The following is an 18,597-nucleotide window of genomic DNA, read 5'->3' on the forward strand; positions in this document are numbered from 1 at the left end:
TGCGTACCTCTCTTTTGCTAGCCATTCTATCCATGCATTGTGAGTTTCTATACCGGGAACATCGCAAACCTCGCTGGATATCCACCCATAACCAAAAACATCTTTTTTGATACACCTCCTTGACCACAACCTATATATTGAGTATATATTTATTTCGACGGCAAAACAGTGGAATCAAGAGCAAAATTCAGTAAAATATAAGCTTGGGAAGCATTAAAGAGTTCGCAGAAGAAAAATCCGAAGAAGTGGAGGCCTACAGGCAGTAGGCCGGCCGGCACAACACCCCTAGGCCGGCCGGCCTGCCCCTTTTCCTCCTCTGTTGGCTTCAATCTTTCACGAGGAGATGCTCCCTTGAATTCCAAAGTTGAGTCCAGAGAATTGATAAAGGTTTTGTGCACTCACTCCATCAAGTTATCATCACTTAATTGCTTGAGGACAAGCAAAAGTTCAAGCATGGGGGGAGGTGGAGTAAGTGCATTGTGTTGCCAATGGTTCTGAGGAGCAAAAAGAAAGAAAGAAAAAAAAGAGGAAGAGAGAAAAAAAATGAATGAATGATGATGAAAAGCTCCTCGGTTCCTTTAGCTTCATTAAACTCCAGGTACTTTGAAGATTATTCTATACTCAATTATTCCAACCATGTGCAATCCGATAACAAGGACTTCAGTTGTGCCTTGGGATCAACCGTTGCCATTTGCACATGTCCACCATCTAAAGTGTGTGTTCCATTCTCTCCCTCTCCACAAAGAAATTATTTTCCAATGGTCTTTTTGACAAGTCTCGGTAAATCCATAAGAAGTATTTCTTGTTTTGATAATATCTTGATTATAATATCTTTTGTTAGGACTAACCTTTCCAGAGCTCCAGATAAAGCCTCACACATACATATGAGAGAAAGAAAGGAGAGAGTTCTAGCAAGTTTGAGAGACAAGATGAGCTGAGAGTTTCCATGAGCAAATTGCAATGAGGTTTGAATTATTGATCTTGGTTTAGCATTACTTATGGAACTTACTTTCTTAATTCTGAGACTTGTTTAATTTTGAGAGCATGTGCTTAATAATTGTGGGGAAGCATTTAACTTGTATCTACCTTTCACATTGAAAAAGTTGGTTACAACTTGAACTATTAACTGCAAAATATTTTTGGGAGCAATGTGTTTTCTCGTGTATGATCAAGTGCAGGGATTGGACACTGAAAGGCAGCGCTGATTTTTATCAAAGACTTACTCGTGGACGAGCAAGGTTTAAGCATGGGGGGAATGTTGGCGCTCCTTAAGTATCCATTTTATCCCCTGTTTAACTTTGATAATGGCATGAATTTAATATCAAAATCACTAACCATCATAACCTCGGCCCAATTATTGGTCGTTTTCGCGTTTGCACATATATTTTGGAGGTACTTTGTTTTTGTAGGTTTTTGACCAATTTTGGAGCATGAAATGGCGAGGCCCACGATCACGCGATGACACGAAGAATGACGAAGGCCAAAGCCCGAACAAAGGATCGAAGGCCATGATGATTAGAGGCCCATTCATGCACATCCACCCTCCAATGAAGCCCAAAAGACAAAGCCCACAAGATAAGATCGAGATACTTCGGGGCTAAGCAAAGCAAAGAGATATTTAAGGAAGGATTTTCCATCATATCCTTCTCCTCGAAGAAATCTCGAAGATAACGACGTCCAAAGGGGTGCAATCGTGAAAGACATAAACTCTAGAAGATTCCAGGAGACTTGGGGAGAAAGTTGAGCACAAGCCGGCGAAGGAAAGTGCTAGACCGGCCGGCCTAGGCTCATTGGGCCGGCCGGACCAGACCTTTTTTAGGTCGGTTCGACCTCCCCTTTGACCGAGGGTTCCCTGAGGCTATTTAAAACCCCTCCCCAAGGTTCACGTAGAGATCAATTCGGGAGACGACGCCAAGGAGCAGAGAAGATAGAGGGACACCTCTCGGAGAGCCGAGGGTCGTGCTAGTTGTCTAGGGTTTGCCCTAGCCGACGTGGGAACCTTGCAAGGAAGACCACGTCGGAGTTCTGGAGCTAGGATCATCAACATCAAGGTAGGGCCCCGGTTGTGATCTTGTGATGTACTATCATTCATGGTGAAGTTATTTGTGTTTCCGAATGTTTAGCGACCATGTTCTCCTCTTTCGATTTCGTTCTTTTCTTTGGGTTCGCTTCATCCTAGATCTATTATCGAGATAGATCGCTTAGCATGATCTTGTAGTCATGGTGGCTAGAGGTTCATGACGGAACTACCAAAGGGGGTTCGACTTGCTTCAGGGTATCTTGTTGAAAGGGGTGGCGTCGTGACAGGCCGTTGCCACTTAGTAGGTGGGGTATCGAGGGATCGGATTGGAGATTTTGAGTTTAAAGATGCTTTTCATTGAGATTCACATCTATCTTACTTCACTTTATCTAGCTGGAACTACAACATATGCATGATCTAGGTGATCTCGATTGGTTATCTCTAACTTTCTCTTGCTACCTTCAGTGTTCGTCGTGTTTTTAGTAGATTAGATTCGTTTTCATCATCTCACACAAAGGAATCTCTATGCTAGTAGATTGTTTCTTGTCTCTTTGGTTCCGTGGATTGATAAACCTTGGGGGAATACTCTAAGGGAAAAGCTACACGAAACCGTGCGCTTGCGGTATATAAATCGGGGGCACTAAGGAGCGTCAACACCCATCCTATGACGGGCGTCCCGAGTAGAACTTGGTCTTCCCCAATTGCTGGGACTGGGGTTCCACTTCTGGTCCATTCTTGCATACGCCGGTCTCGGGCTTGCCTGAGGCTCTCCTGAGCAACTGCTTCACTGCTGACTGCAGCTGCGGCTCTTGCCTCGGCTTGGGCTGCTCGTATCTATTGTAGTCTCTCCGCGAGCTCTGCTTGCTCGGCTCGATGGATCTGCTCCCTCAGAATGTTGGCTTGCTCGTCAAAGAGCTGATCCAGGGAGGCTAGGTAAGTAGCCACTTGGTACAGTGGGTCTTCTTCATGGCGACGCCGTTCCAGACTTCTCATGCGTGCTTCCCAAACTGGGGTTTTGATGGCCAGCGGAAAGAACCTCATTGGTGTGGAGGCGAGGTGTCTTTCAAAAATTCGGCACAGGTAACGGAGTGCCTTTCTGACGGCCAAGGGATAGATGTCTTGGTGCCTAAACCCTGTAGCGGTCACTCTCCATGGCTGGATGTCGGGGTAGCGGTCACTCCTGGCGATGACTAGGATCACCCTGCAGCGGAGGGAACAATGGTGCTCATACTCTCTGCTGTAGTACCTTGGGCGTTCCGTGACGCCAAGGCTTTCCAGGGTGTTGATCAAGAGGCTGGGGAAGCTAGGTGCGGCTTGGCAATTGCCCTGGGTCCATCCTTCCTCAGCCATGTGAAAAACAAAGATTAGGTGAATCTGTTTTGCATAAAAACGGTCTGTGAGGTTAAACAGGGTTGGACCTAATGGGAAAGGCTTGGAAAAGGGTTCTCGCTCCTAGGGGTCACGTCCTACGGCCAACCTACGGATCTAATACCACCTGAAGCGTCCCCTCATAAGAGAAGACTTAAATGTGATACAAACATCAGTCCCAGGAGGCTGATGACACATTTATTACATCAGATGGTTCATCACCATACAACTCTACGCGGTAATGGACAGATGAGCGCCACTATCGCGAGGATTACAACCCACACCCACACAACGATATTAATTATAAAAAGAGGGTCATCAGAGTCTTGCGCCATGCGGAATCTCTTGTGGGTGACCCTAATCCATAGGCAAGGCTGGGTGCAGGACGGTACCCTACTCGACGTCTTCTGGAATAAAGTCTGGATCTTCCTCTGAAAAAATTAAGAAATGGGGTGAGTACAAACGTACTCAGCAAGTCCAACCACACCCACGGAGGGGACATAAACAGAATATAATGCACAGGGTAAATCAAGGATAAGGCTAGGGTTTAATTTGCGGAAAGCAAATTTTTATGCAGGGGTTCATTTGAAAGAAATGATTTTTCAAAGCAAGTTCTATTTGTACCGAATAACCCATAATGTTGGCCCACATAGGACCCAAATTTTTAAGCTGCTACCGGACTCCTCATCCGCTGTAGCACACAGCACAACTGCCGGACTCGATTCCAAAACAACTCAAGCCAACCCATCCTAAAGTAAACACTAGTTATGTGACCACACCATAACTCGCCCAGTACCGTGGGCACGGCTATTCAAATAGATTCTTAACTCTGCAGAGGTGTGCAACTTTACCCACAAGCGGGGTACTGCAACTCGATCACCTTAGTGTCGGTGCAGATCCCAACAAAGCCATTACCCACCTTAGCTAGACGTGACTAGCCATCACGAGATGCACCAAGGGGTCATTGACCTATCACAGAGGTTCTAACCGGGGCATAAGTCACACAAAGCTAATCCCTTCTCCTTGATCACCCGTTGCTCTCAGCTCTCCTGATGGCTATCAGACTAACTAGTGGGGTTTATGCTAAGCCGTTGCCCATTCAACGGTCGAGTGGTTTGCATGATAGTGGAGTTAGGTGAGATGACACGCCAACTCGGTCCTTAATGGTGACAAGATGGATATCTCCCTTCCTTGCTCTGCCACACAGGCACAAGCACACCAATCGGCAAATCACACAGAAATGCCATCCATCCCGTCTTAACTTATCTTTCGAAAATTCCACTTTTATCCCTTCCCACACACGCACACATTTTCTTTATAAAAACAAGTTGTATTGTGTATAAGATCCTAAGCGTTCTAGCAGCGATTAACGTCCAAACAAAACACATTCAGACATTAATCTAGGTGGTCAAGGAATAGGTATAACAAATCAAGGAGTGGCTATCCAACCATGTTTTCAGCAGGCAAAACATATGCAATTTTGTAAAACAGGCCAATAGGTTGTGTTTATAAAAACTAGGACAAAACATGCATCAAAGGATGGGATTGAACTTGCCGTCTTCAAATCCTTTCGGGGATTCCTGATCGAAGTGCTGTCCTTCGGGCTCAGGGTCGCAGAACTGGTCCTCGTTCGCTTGCTCGTAGTACTGCTCGTCGGTGGGCTCTCCTATGTTCACACCATGATCTACAACGCATTCAAACAAGCACACAATCAAGAAAAAGAAATAAAAGCTTTATCGTTGAGCTCGATTCGGAAACAATTAAGATATGGGGATAGAAGTGATATTTTTGGGTGGTTTCCCAATGGCACGGCCAAAACTATGTTAGAAATGGCGTGGTAAAGTTTCAGGTCGATCAGTGATGTTTTGGCGCATGAAATGATAGGTTATATAAAGGTTTAAGGGTTAAATAAGGAGTCAGGGTCCTGTTCGTAATTATTTCCAAGAGTGGAAGGGCTTGATTGTAATTTCTAGAAATATCCAGGACATACTGAAAAGGTGTAGGGGTTTATTTATAAATGTGTTATATAAGGTGGGAGGGTTTGTTTGTAAAAAGGGTAGATATGAAGGGTCTTTTTGGAAAAAGGGTTATAATGGGTGGGGTTTCTTTAGAAAATAGAGGGAAGGTGGGGGGTTTTTGGGCAAAAAGCCCTTCTCTTTCCTCTCCCCGCGCTGGAAAACAGGGGAGGGGGCGGCGCGTCGCCGGCGACTCCTGAGCGGCGTCCATGGGGCTTGGGAGCGGCTCTGGAGTGAGAGAAAAGAGAGAGGGAGGAGGGAGGGTCCGATTCCCCTACATTGCTCGGGACGGGGTGAGGCAGGGAGGTGGGGCGACAGGAGCGGGCGGCGGTGGCGATGGCGGCTCTCGGTGGCGGCGCTGCGGGCTAGGGAGGAGAGCTTGGGCCGGTGGGTGAGGTTGTGGGGAGGGTGAGCCGCACTGGGAGCCTATTTAAAGGCGAAGTAAGGCGGTGGGGGGTGGAGTGCGGCGGTGGCGGCCGGCGAGCGGCGCGGAGCGCCTTTAATGGCGTTCGGCCGATCGCGTGCGTCGTGAGGCGGCGTGCGGGCGGCGAGGATGCGGCGTGTTGGCGCGTAGCGGGGAAGGCGTGGCCAAGGGAGGTCGATGCGGCGGTCGCGCGAGCTCTGCTCGCAGCGTCGCGAGTGCCGAGGCGGCGGCGCTGTGCCGTGCGGCACAGCGAGGGTGGGGCGGGGGAGCAGGGCGGTGCTATCGCTTGGCGACGGGCGGCGCGGCGAGCACTGCTGGCGTGCTGTGCGAGCACAGGAACGGCCAACGGCGAAGCGGGGCGCCGCACGTGGGTCTGTGCGCGTGAGCGGCCCCGGGAGCAGAGGCAAGCGGGGTCGGGCGGCCGGCGTGCGTCGTGGCCATGCGGGGCGCGTGCGTGTGGGCAGGCTGGGGGCGCGCGCAAGGGGCGGGGAGCGGTGCGTGGGCGCGGTGGGTTGCACGGCCGAGGGAGGAGGCGCGTGCGCGAGGGCCGGGCCGGGAGCGGCCGGGGCGAGCGCGACTGCTCCGTAGCGCGCGGGAGAGAAGGGGGGAGAGAGAAGGAGAGAGCGGGAGAGGAGAGAAAGAGAGAAAAAGAAAAGAGAAAAAGGAGGAAGGGAAAAGGAGAAAAAGAAAAGGAAACAGGAAAAAGAAAATGGAGGAAAGAAAAGAAAAATGGGAAAGAAGAAAAAGTGAAGATGGAGAGGGAGAGTGAGCGTGTGCCGGCGGCGATTGCGGCCCCGGTCGGCCACGCGCAGCGTTCGCGTGCGCGCGCGTAATGAGGGTCACAGAGAAATGGTTCGGGGATGGGACATCGGTGTTTGGAACAGAGAAAAGGTTTCGGAAATTTAGGGTTTAGGGCTTTAGGAGGGTCTTGAGCTCAATGATGAAAAATAATTTTGAAAATAACTTAGCGCGTGATTTAATTTTATGGATATTTGGGATGTTACAGGCAAGTGCAGTGCAAGTGATCACAGTGTAGCTGCAATGTCAGGAAGTAGCCGAAGTAGAGAGAGCAGTCGTGTCGATGCGCTCTTCAAAAACTGCAAAACACGCCTAGCTCGGCTCGGCAACCCGGTTACACCGGGTATATACTCTGGACATATGTTCGGACATCCGATCTACAACCGAAATACTCTGGGCATATGTCCAGATCGGACATCCGATCGACAACCCGGATACTCCGGGTATATATCTAGATACTCCGGACAAATGTCTTAATTAGGTATTTAAAAATAGAAAAACAACTTTTTTGCACAACAATTGTCAATGTGAATCAACAAAAGCTAATAAGAGGGTATAGATAAATCTATGTCCAAATTACTTTCAACAAATATGCAGAAATCCATTTAAACTGTTGAAAATAGTGACTAAGTTTGAAAATTCTTGAAAATCTTACAAGACAACTTATATGTAGTGTACTATATATAAAAACTATATTGGGAGATATAGAATAATTATTTTTGTAAGATGCTTCACATTGATGATCTAATTAGTTATTTAGCAAAACATCAAATAATATTGGGATGAGACAACATCTAAATCATCCCATCTGAACATGCATGCATGGCCCAAGCTTTCCTGTCCATCCATCCTTAATCCAACGCCCAACGCGGTATGGGTCGCTTCTTCATTGTGTATAAAAGGATCGGAAACCTAGTAGTCAGCCTTCTTCTCTATCTCGGGTGTCCCCGCCGCCCCTCCTCCTCAGATCCACTCGCCTCCCTCTCCATAGACACCGCCCCATCAGATCCTCCGTAGGACTCGAGCGAGTTGCAGCCCCACTAGTGTCGGCGGCGGGCGGTGGCTCGGTCGAGCGAGCGCTAGCCGCTCCACCCCTCACAAAGCCCCGATCTCGTCATGGAGCGGGGCGGCAAGATCCGCAGCGGTCGGCATGATCCCTGGCTCCCTCTCCTTCTATGGGACGGCGGCAAAAGGGAGCAGTAGTGGTGCAAGGAAAGGCAGTGAGCGAGGCGGCGCGAGAGGGACGACGGCGAGTAAGGAAGCATGAGCGCGGTGGCTGTGAGCGGGGCAGCATGAGAGGGGCGATGGCAAGCGCCGCGGTGCGAGCGCGGCAGATGTGAGCGTGGTGGCCGCTTGCAGGACCGAGTCCCCCGCAGCAGCCTCGAGCGACTCCTCACGCTCGCAAGTGGCTGGGGTGCCACTACCCTTGGTGGAAGTTGCGCTTGTCACTACACGCAAGCGAGGTGGCACCCTCCATTTCAGCGAGGTCGCGACGCCCCCAATCTCGTCAGGTTGTTCTTCCCTCTTGAATCTTTCCAATCCTATTACAGCTTTGTTGCCTGATCTATCCAATCTTGTTAAAATTCTGCAGGTGGCTTCGATGTTTGATGTATGTGTTTGGTTTCTCATATGTCGACTGTCATCGTGTGAGTTTATTCCCTTTGATGATGTTCAGTTCATATAAAAATGGATCTTAGTGGCCAGCGTGGCTACATCTTTGTTCCAATAATTTGCATGCCAGATATTAGTTGAAATGCCTAACTGAATCTATCAGATCTGCAAATCTAAACCAACTTCTCTGCTATGCACTATAGATCTGCAATGTGCTTGTGCAATTGTGTCCCCTGTTAACATGTTCAATCTATTTGATTGTGAGATCTGGAGAGGGGATAGAGGGGAAACATGAGATAGAAAGGATTCGTAGGGGAAATCTGACAAGAGGAAGAATACTCATTTTTCTAGGTACTGATATTTATGGCTCAATTTTCTCAGGCTTCATTTTAGCACACTTCCATTTGAGTTAACTACCTGAACATTCATGTTTTCTCAAAAATCTAACTATCGAGGGGATTATTCATGTTTGTTCTTTCTTGATTGCCATCTTGTAAAATGGGTATGTTGCTAATATCTTAGTTTGTTTATTTACTGGAATCAAGATTATGATATGACCATGCATCAATCTGAAAATTAGTTGCTCCCAAAAAACATACTGCAACTAATTTTATATATAACTTGGCATCCATCTCATTTGTCATGTGCTTTTGGGTTGATTGATGGATCAACTTGTCCTCTTTATTTTTATTCAGCATTGTTCTAATTTTGAATCAATTTGTTGCCTAACCCAGTATTGCATTGGCATGGTGTAGATCGCCATGCATCTGTGTCCATGTAGGTAATCTGATAGATCAAATGTCCTTAGAGACAAAGTAGCTTCTGGTTGCTTTGCTTTACGGTCATGCAGGTGATCAGCCCTTTCTTATCTGCATATTTGTTTGCTTTATGGTTGAAACTTGAAAGCGATCAGTAGTTATGATATTGTAAATCTATGCTATTGAAAAGATCTCACGGCATTGTCTATTTCTGTATTCCTAAGTTGAAAATTATGCTTCATAGTTCCTCTACTTCATTTGTCTATTTCTGATTTGATCTTATCCATGCCAATGAGAAATTAGGATGCCACTTGTACAGTAGAATTTATAAAAGAACCATTCATATCAGCTTCTTAATATTTTTTTGTTAGGAAACAGGGCACAGGGGAGGATCAGTGAGGAGATGAACAAGAAGCAAACTAAGCGTGAAAACCTATGTGATCTATTGTTGATGTTACAGGTCCTGTTGGTGCTCTAGAACATTTGCTCCTTTGCTTCTAGAGTCAAACTGCTACTTGTATCAGGTGCTTGGATTTTTGGTGTTGTAGGTCCTGCTGGTATGTACTCTGGGCTACTGTATCTCTTTTCAATGTAAACCTGAGATTGTATATTTTATTTTAGATTGCTAAAATTTGGTATATATTCTGAGCTGTAATAGTCATTCTAGTGTATGGTACGAGAAATTGGATTGAATTAATGGGCTCAATTTTTAATGGGTTTGTTTGGTGGGCTTTGATTTGATAGTGGGTCAAAAAATGGCCCAACTGACTAGCCCAGTTCAAAAATGGGCCTGCTAACCAATGGGCCATCATCGTCCACGGCATTAGTGATATCACTAGCCACATCATCAATTATGTCATTGTCGACGTCATCAATTATGTCATCAACCACGTCACATCCTTGTCATCGACCACGTCACCAGCCACGTCATCATCATTATCCATATCACTAGCTAAGCTGGCCGCCACGTGGCAAACATTTGTGAAGTTTAATTTTGTCACGAACGATGGGCCTGAGCTTGGATGCAAGAGCATACAATTGTTTTATGACCGTAAAAAATGTTATAAATTGTGCTGATTTGTGATGATTTTGAAGAAAACATCACCTGATTTAATTTGTGACACTCAATACATAATACTGCTCGAAAACGTCACAAACAAAATTTTATGATGAATTTTCAACAATCTATGACGAAATTGTTCAGTCATGGAATAAATGGTTTCTTGTAGTGATTGCGGATAGCATGCACCCATGAGCATTCACTTACAACAAGAAACAACCACCGGCGTTTGGTGCAACATCTGCATTTTGGTGCATTCTTCTTTCTTTCCACAAGTTTTTCAATTGTTTCAACTTTTATATATTTATTTTATCAAAGTTGCATTTTTTTGGGACAATTTTTGAATGCTCAAGTTGCATTCTTTCTAGGACAGAGGGAGTAGTATAGATAGTATAGATAGATATAGGGAGATATAGATTTATTCAGTGATTATACTTGGAAATATGAGTATACTATGACACAATGTAGCTGATTTATTTTTCTATTATACAATAATGTACTTCCTCTGTTCAAAATTATGATTCATTTGACCTTTTTAATCTCCAATTTGACCACTCGTTTTTTTCAAAAAAAATATGCAAACATAATTGAATTTAAGTTATTCTTAAAAAACTTTTATTAATAATAAAGCAAGCCATAACAAAAGAAGTGATATTTTGCACAAGTTTTTCAATAAGACGAATGGTTAAAGTTGGATAAAAAAAAGTCAAACTGATGTGTCACTGTATTTAACTAGTAAGGTGCCCGTGTTAACGTCACGACCAAATTTCAGATGTACACCAAATAACATATTAAATCACAGTTACCACATGCCTCAAACAAATTAATGACATCTTGTACAAGCATACATATCAACATAGCAGTCATTGGAGTAAATATATTACATATTTTTGGATATTTAGCAAAATCGAGACCTAATTGTTCATATAGGCGGTGAAAGCACTTCCTCCTCTTGAGGCCTTGATACAACACTGGAAGTAGCTCTGAAACTTGTTCCCTCCTCGTGTCAACAAATTTCGGATCAATAATGGTGGTGCAGATTAGTGTTATGCACAAAAACGACTGAGTAATATTTGAGGAATATAGCCAAAAGCTTCCTAACTGCTTCACTATCAAAAACAGTGTTCTGCACTCAATTAGACAAACAGATTATTGAAAATATTGTTACTACCTCATGCACTCCAATAGTAATATGGATCCTGAAGGTACTTCATCTTCAGTGAAGGACACCAAACCCCATCCAGAACTTGAGTTTTCATAAGCATAATGAAACCAGACCATACAAATAGCATAGACCAAGCAATCGAAGCTATTAAAAGCTTGAATCTATAGGTTAGGTGCTCACAGATTCTATCTACAGTAAAATCATTACATGTCTAAAATGTCAATCAGCACACAGTTTAAATAGACAATGCTTATTACATGAATGAAGACATGGAATTGAAGCTAGCAGCTTAATTCACCTTTTAATTCAATTGCAGAGAAAAAAGGTGGCATATTTATCACATAGTTATCCGCCTTTTAACTAAACTGCATATTTATCACATAGTTATCCACCTTTTAACTAAACTACGGAGACAAAGAAGGGAAAATGACAACTCCTGTTCTTTCTTTGAACTTTGCAAGTGCCGATTCTTGTTTTGGTACTGCAATGTCAAAAGAAAACCAGAACATAATAGCACATCAAAGATTAGCCTAGCATGTAAGCACTGTCAGCCGGAATCTATCCGGCCAAGAGTAGACGGCTCTCAAGAACACACGGAACACTGGGTGGAACTCAACGCGAGAGTGTTTTGGCGCTGCGAACAACTTGCAGCCTTTTCTGGTTTTTCATTCTCTTATTTGTAGCGATTACAACTGACAAAAGAAAGAAAGGCAAGGCTTGGTCTTCAGCTCCTGCATGCGCGCGCCATGATCCGCTAAATGCGTGCGACGTGAACGGGCACGTCTCCAGCCGGACGCGCTCAGCTATGGATAAGCCACCAGCTGAGCTCACGCTAAAACAAGTAACGTGATAAAACGATAAATGAGCAGAACACAAGTTTATATATCTAACATTTCACCCCCCTAAACTTAATGTTCTTGGTTTATCTTGACGACTCCCAGCTAAACACGAAGCTCGCAAAATCTGTCGCGCCCGAGTGGTTTCGTCAGAGCATCAGCGAGCTGCCCCTCCGTGCAGACATGCTCAACGTCCATCCTCCCATCTCCAATGCATTCACGAATAAAATGGAATCGAGTATCTATGTGCTTGCTTCTTTCATGGAAAACAGGATTCTTACTGAGTGCAATTGCCGATTTGCTGTCCATCTTTAGAATGAAAGGCCTGCACTGCTCACTCCTCAGTTCAGAGAGCAGCTGCGCTAGCCAGACACCTTGACAGGCCGCCGTCGTCGCCGCAATGTATTCAGCTTCACACGATGACAACGCGACGACCTTTTGCTTCTGGGATTGCCAACTTACAAGACTGGAGCCGTAGTAGAACAGCACCCCTGTAGTGCTCTTGCGGGTGTCGATGTCACCGGCCATGTCGGCGTCGCTGTACCCCAACAGCTTGAGCTCCGCTCCTGTCTTCTTGTAGTGGCAGCCGTAGTCAATTGTTCCCGCAATGTAACGCAAGATGCGCTTCACTACTGCGAGGTGCTCGGCGGTGGGACTCTCAATGAATCTGCTAACATAACCAACAGAATAGGAGATGTCGGGCCTCGTGTGCACAAGGTACCGCAGAGAGCCGACGATTCCGCGATACTCAGTGGCATCGACCGGCGGGGTTGTGCTGATCTTGCTGAGCTTCAACCTGGGCTCCATGGGCGTGTGACTAGGGTTGCAGCCGCCCATGCCCGCCTTGTCGAGCACCTTTCGTGCATATGCCGTCTGAGAGAGGCAGATGCCATCGCTTCTCTGTTTCACCTCGATTCCAAGATAGAAGCTGAGCAACCCAAGGTCACTCATCTTGAACTGGGACTTCATCTCGAGCTTGAAGTTGCTGATCTCGATGTCGTCGTTGCCGGTGATGATGAGGTCGTCAACGTAGACCCCCACAAGTAGCCGAGACGCGCCGTGGCCGCGGGCGTACACCGCGTGCTCGGAGGCGCTGTGCTTGAAGCCGAGGGCGCAGAGGGTCTGATCGAGCTTGGTGTTCCAGGCGCGAGGAGCTTGACGTAGTCCGTATAGAGCCTTGTCAAGGAGCAACACCTTGTCTTCTTGTCCCTCGACGACGAAGCCGGGAGGCTGCCGCACGTAGACCTCCTCTTGCAGCTCCCCGTTGAGGAACACGGACTTCACGTCCATGTGGTGGACCGGCCACCCCTCCTGGGCAGCGAGTGCCAGCAGCAGCTGCACTGACTCTATGCGAGCCACAGGCGCGAACACCTCGTCGAAGTCCACGCCTGGCTGCTGGGCATAGCCCTTCGCAACGAGGCGTGCCTTGTGTTTGATGACCTCTCCGGCGGGGTTCTTCTTCACCTTGTATACCCACTTCAGACCAATTGGACGGTGGCCGGCCGGAAGGGGCTGGAGGCGCCACGTCTTGTTGCTTACGATGGCATCCATCTCCTCGACCATGGCCCGGCGCCACGACTCGTGTTGCTCCGCCTCAGCAAAAGACCCGGGCTCCTCACCAACCTGCAGGTACAGCTCGCGCGTCGAGGTTGCGTGGCGCGAGTCCAGGCGGTGAGGCCTGGCCGAGGACGTTGTCCACGGCACGAAACCGTGGTGTGACGTCGTTGTCGGAGTCGAGGAAGTCGTCTGCATCCGGCGGTGGCGTGACGAAGACGGGCTGCGGCGGCGGCGTGCCCGGAGTCGCACCCCCGTGCGCAGGACTTGGGCTAGCACCAGGAGCATTGTGTGCAGACGCCCCGATGTCAACAGGTTCCTGCTCCTCCGCAACGTGCTCGATGACGAACTCGGTGTAGCCCTCCGACGTGTCGACGTTCTCCACTGTGCTCCAGTCCCAAGGCGTGTTCTCTTCAAACACAGCATCTCGGGAGACGATGGCTCGGTTTGATGCAGGTTCGAAGAAGCGCCAGGCCTTTGACCCCTGCTCGTAGCCGATAAAGACAGCAGGCAGTGCACGGTCGTCAAGCTTCTTCTGGTGTGGCTTGGACACCTTGACGAATGCGCGGCAGCCAAAGATGCGGAGGAAGCTCACGTCAGGCTTGTGGCCGTACCATGCCTGGAATGGAGTCATGCCGTCGAGGCTCTTCGTGGGCACCCGGTTGAGAAGGAAGACAGCAGTCGCCACTGCTTCTCCCCAGAAGACGGCCGGCACGTTGCGGCCCTTCAGCAAGCTCCGCGCCATGGTGACCACGGACTGGTTCCTCCGCTCCACCACCCCATTCTGTTGAGGGGAATAGGGCGCCGAGTGTTGACGATGTACGCCGCGGTCCGTGCAGTACTGCTCGAACTCCACGGAAGTGAATTCACCCCCATGGTCGGTGCGAAGAACACGCAGCCGGCGTCCGGTTTCCACCTCCACCTTCGCCTGGAACTTGCGCACGGCCGCCAGGGTGTCGCTCTTGGTAGAGAGAAGCGCTACCCACATGTATCGACTCCTGTCATCCACGAGAAGCAAAAAGTAGCTTTTACCGCCAGGCGTCGTTGGTGTGAGCGGCCCACAGAGGTCTCCATGGACTAAATCCAAGAGTCCCTCTGCACGGCGCTTGGCGCGGTCCGGGAATGGCCTCCGCTTCAGCTTGGTGGTGACACAGTCGCCGCAGAGCTGGTGGACGTGCTCGAGGATCGGCAGCCCTTCCACCATCTCCTTCTGTGCGAGCTTGCGCAGCGCATCGAAATGAAGATGTCCAAAGCGCTCATGCCATAGCCACGCGCCATCGTCCCAGCACGCGGCCAAGCAGAGCAGGCGTGCAAGCGTGACGCGCAGGAGGTAGAGGCAATTGCCTGATCGCTTCACCCTGGCAAGCAGGCGACGACGTTCATCGCGGATCCAGAGCACTCCTTCATTGATGTGGACATCACAATGTCCCTCGTTGAGCTGCCCGAGACTCACGATATTGGTGGTGAGTCTTGGGATGAAGTAGACCCCGGTGAGCGGCGTATGCTCACCGTTCTTGGCCTGGAACACCACGGTGCCGACCCCCTCGATGGAGACCTCCGACCCGTCGCCAAATCGCACGGTTCCGTGGATCTGCTTGTCGATGTTGGTGAAGGCGCTGCGGCACCCAGACATGTGGTTTGTGGCTCCAGTGTCCAGGTACCACAGGGAGTCGTCGCGGTCCTTTTCTTCATCGAACTGCGCGAACACCTTGGCTTCCACGATGCACAGAGGGCGGTGTTCGGTGGCGGCGGCACTCTGAGCGGGCGATGGCGTCGTGGTGAGGGAGACGGATGCGTTCGCCAGCAGTAGGGCTGGCTCGTTGTCGTCCGCACCTCCTTCTTGGGCCAAAAGGGCCTCCGCCCTCTTCCTGGACTTGCATTCCTTGGCCCAGTGGCCTTTCTTACCACACCAGCGGCACTTGTCGCTCTTCTTGGCCAGGCTCGGCCCATCTCCCGTCGGCGCTTCGCTGTCTCGCGTGCCGCCGCCGTTGCTACGACCACGGCCACGCGGCTTGCCCCACGCGTTTCTTGCCGGTGGAACTGCTGCCGCCCTTGTTGCCTTCCTCCTCGTGGATCTTCAGCTTGGCCAGCCAGTCCTCTTCACAGAGGAGAAGACGGCCCTGGCTGTCGACGACGGGCGGTGCCTTGCGGCGCTGCTCCACGGCGCGCAGACGACCAGTGACCTCCTCGACGGAGATGGTGTTGAGGTCAAGGAGGGTCTCGATGGAGATCGCCACCTGGGAGAGATGCTCGGGGACAACCTGGAGCATCTTGCGCACCACCTCCACCTCCGTGATGTTGTCGCCGAGGATGCGCAGGTTGTTGGCGAGTCCGGTGAGGCGCACGGCGAAGTCTTCCGCCGTCTCGCCGTCCTTCCACACCAACGCCGCGAACTCCCGTCGGAGCTGCTGGGCGTTGGACTCCCGCACGCGCTGCACGCCGACGCGGATCATCTTCACCGCCTCCCACGCAGCTTGCGCAGTGCGCTTGCCGCGAAGTGCGGGCAGCATCTCCGGTGGAACGGAGCGCAGGATGGCCGCCATCGCCAGGCGGTCGTCCCGGTACTCAACGATGTCGTCCTCCTCCGGCTCGATCGCATACCATATGCCTTGAGCCTCCATGTTCACCTGCATGAGCATGACCCATTCCTGGTAATTGGAACGGGTGAGCATCGGGTACTGCACCGATGCGCCGACCTCCTTGACGGTGTAGGCGAGGGCGATGGACGGCGGCGGCGCGGCGGCGTGTGCGACCGCCCGCCGTGAGGGAGCGACGACATCAGATCCCTGGATGATTAGCTCTGATACCAAATGTCAGCCGGAATCTATCCGGCCAAGAGCAGACGGCTCTCAAGAACACACGGAACACTGGGTGGAACTCAACGCGAGAGTGTTTTGGCGCTGCGAAAAATTTGCAGCCTTTTCTGGTTTTTCATTCTCTTATTTGTAGCGATTACAACTGACAAAAGAAAGAAAGGCAAGGCTTGGTCTTCAGCTCCTGCATGCGCGCGCCATGATCCGCTAAATGCGTGCGCCATCCCGCACGCCAGATCGTGCCGCGCGCCATGGCCGCAACGTGAACGGGCACGTCTCCAGCCGGACGCGCTCAGCTATGGATAAGCCACCAGCTGAGCTCACGCTAAAACAAGTAACGTGATAAAACGATAAATGAGCAGAACACAAGTTTATATATCTAACAAGCACATCAAATGATAGTTCATACACCACTAAAGGCCTATAGCCATCACACATCATGAATGCCAAATAAATAGCTATAATAGACGAGTAGATTACAGTAAGTAGATGAAGCTTTCAATTTTTTTGTCCAATCCATAAAACCACTCGAATCTTTTGGCAGCCCGAGGCCCTAAAATCCTCAAAATTCAAATGACTAATCATGCAGAGGAGCAATCAATCTGAATGCATCACCTTGGAACTTCCGTGCAGCTACTCCTTGGGGTCCTCTGTGCAACAGCCTCCTTCAAGAACACCAAGATTTGGTCAGTATGAATGGTTAGCATGGATTGGGTAACACGATGATTTTAGCAACCTAGGGTTACTCACCATGCAGAGGAGCAATCAATCTGAGCAAAATGGATATCTTGGGGACACGGGGTGGCATGCGGGTGGCGGCCTTGGGGCGGCGTCAGGGGCGTAGCATCCTTGAGCCTCAAGGATCGGACAGGCGGGGCTCTAGGCGGCGACCTGAACGACGGGGGGTTCGGTTCTGGGCAGCGGCGTGGCTGAGCGGGAGAGGTAGGATTGGATCGTGCTAGGTTTTGGGCACTAAGCATCAAACCTTGGCCTACGCCTCCTCACCGTACTCATCCTCGCCCTTCCCGGCACGACGGCGACGACACTGGACGGGAGCTACTTGAGTGTAGTCCTCCGCAGCGAGCACGCACCGCGCTACAACGAGGCGCCCCAAGCGGTGAGCGCGGCACCGGAGGGTGGCCTGGCGGCGAGTGCGTCACCGGTGGGAGGCGGGGAGCCCAACATTTTTTTTTTGACGATTGAAACGTCTAGAGGCGGGCGGCAGGGCGCGCTCGAGGAGCGTCGCGTTGAAGCCTGCCCACGTGAATCGTTGAATCTGGCAGGGATGGAATCTGGACTGTTTATTTAGATGCGTGGGATTCTCTAGGTACATTTTCCTTAGTACTCATAGGTTGGTTCTATCAGGTGAACATAACAAAGATTGATTGATGATGATGATCGATGATGATAATGGGCATAAAATCTCTATGAAATTGTGGTGGAATTAGTATAACCTGTATGCTACACGGAGAGCCCTCTCCATTTAGCACTAACTAGATAGCCCTCTTGTTACATTATGAAATACACACAAAAAGTAACAAAACGGAGAGAAAAAGTAACTCTACTACATCTTCTTCTCCGGCGATGGGATGGGCGGGGTTAGGGTTCTAGGGTTTCTGGGGTTGGGATTGGGGGAGAGCTCCATGACCGGCGGGCCTTAGAGGGATGGTCGTGGGCGGCGGCCGGCCCGGCGGAGGAGGCAGGTGGCGGCGATGGCGCTGCCGGCTGGGTGGTGGTGGACAACTGGTGGGCAGGGTCGGCGGCGGGGGCGAGTGGTGAAGGTGGCCGGGATGGGGGAGGGGAGGAGAGGGGGAGGGGGAGGGGTTGGACCCGGGCGGTCCCCTCCGGAGGCGACGCCGGCGAGAGGGTGGTCAGCAGCGGGATGGCGGGCCGAAGGGAGGCAGAACAGAGGTGGCCGGGATGGGGAAGGGGTTGGACTCGGGCGGTCGACGCCGGCGAGGGAGAGGTCAGTGGCGGGGCGGAGGCGGAGGGGCGGCGAGGCGGGGGCAGAGGAAGGCAAGAAGTTGGGCGGAGAAGAATAGAGAGAGAAAGACGAGATTCTTGTTTTTTTTTATTTTTTTACTAGCGATGATGCGGAGGGGAGAGTCTCATGTAGAAGTTTATCCGAGACCCCTCTCCATATAGAAGTGTCCTTAGTATAAGTAATGGCAGAAT

At 49.9% G+C, this 18,597-nt stretch overlaps 1 protein-coding gene across 1 annotated transcript in view; it reads right to left on the reverse strand.

Annotated features, from left to right (window-relative positions):
• LOC120645593 (secreted RxLR effector protein 161-like) overlaps positions 1-12,892 on the reverse strand; it is a 29,074-nt gene extending 16,182 nt beyond the window's left edge. Inside the window, exon 1 of the mRNA XM_039922376.1 lies at positions 12,337-12,892. Within this exon, the coding sequence (XP_039778310.1) occupies positions 12,337-12,892 (556 nt within the window). The remainder of the gene's footprint in view (positions 1-12,336) is intronic.
• Between the last annotated feature and the right edge of the window lie 5,705 nt (positions 12,893-18,597).

This window comes from Panicum virgatum, chromosome 8K (assembly GCF_016808335.1).
Source record: "Panicum virgatum strain AP13 chromosome 8K, P.virgatum_v5, whole genome shotgun sequence".
In the NCBI taxonomy this organism is placed as follows: domain Eukaryota; kingdom Viridiplantae; phylum Streptophyta; class Magnoliopsida; order Poales; family Poaceae; genus Panicum; species Panicum virgatum.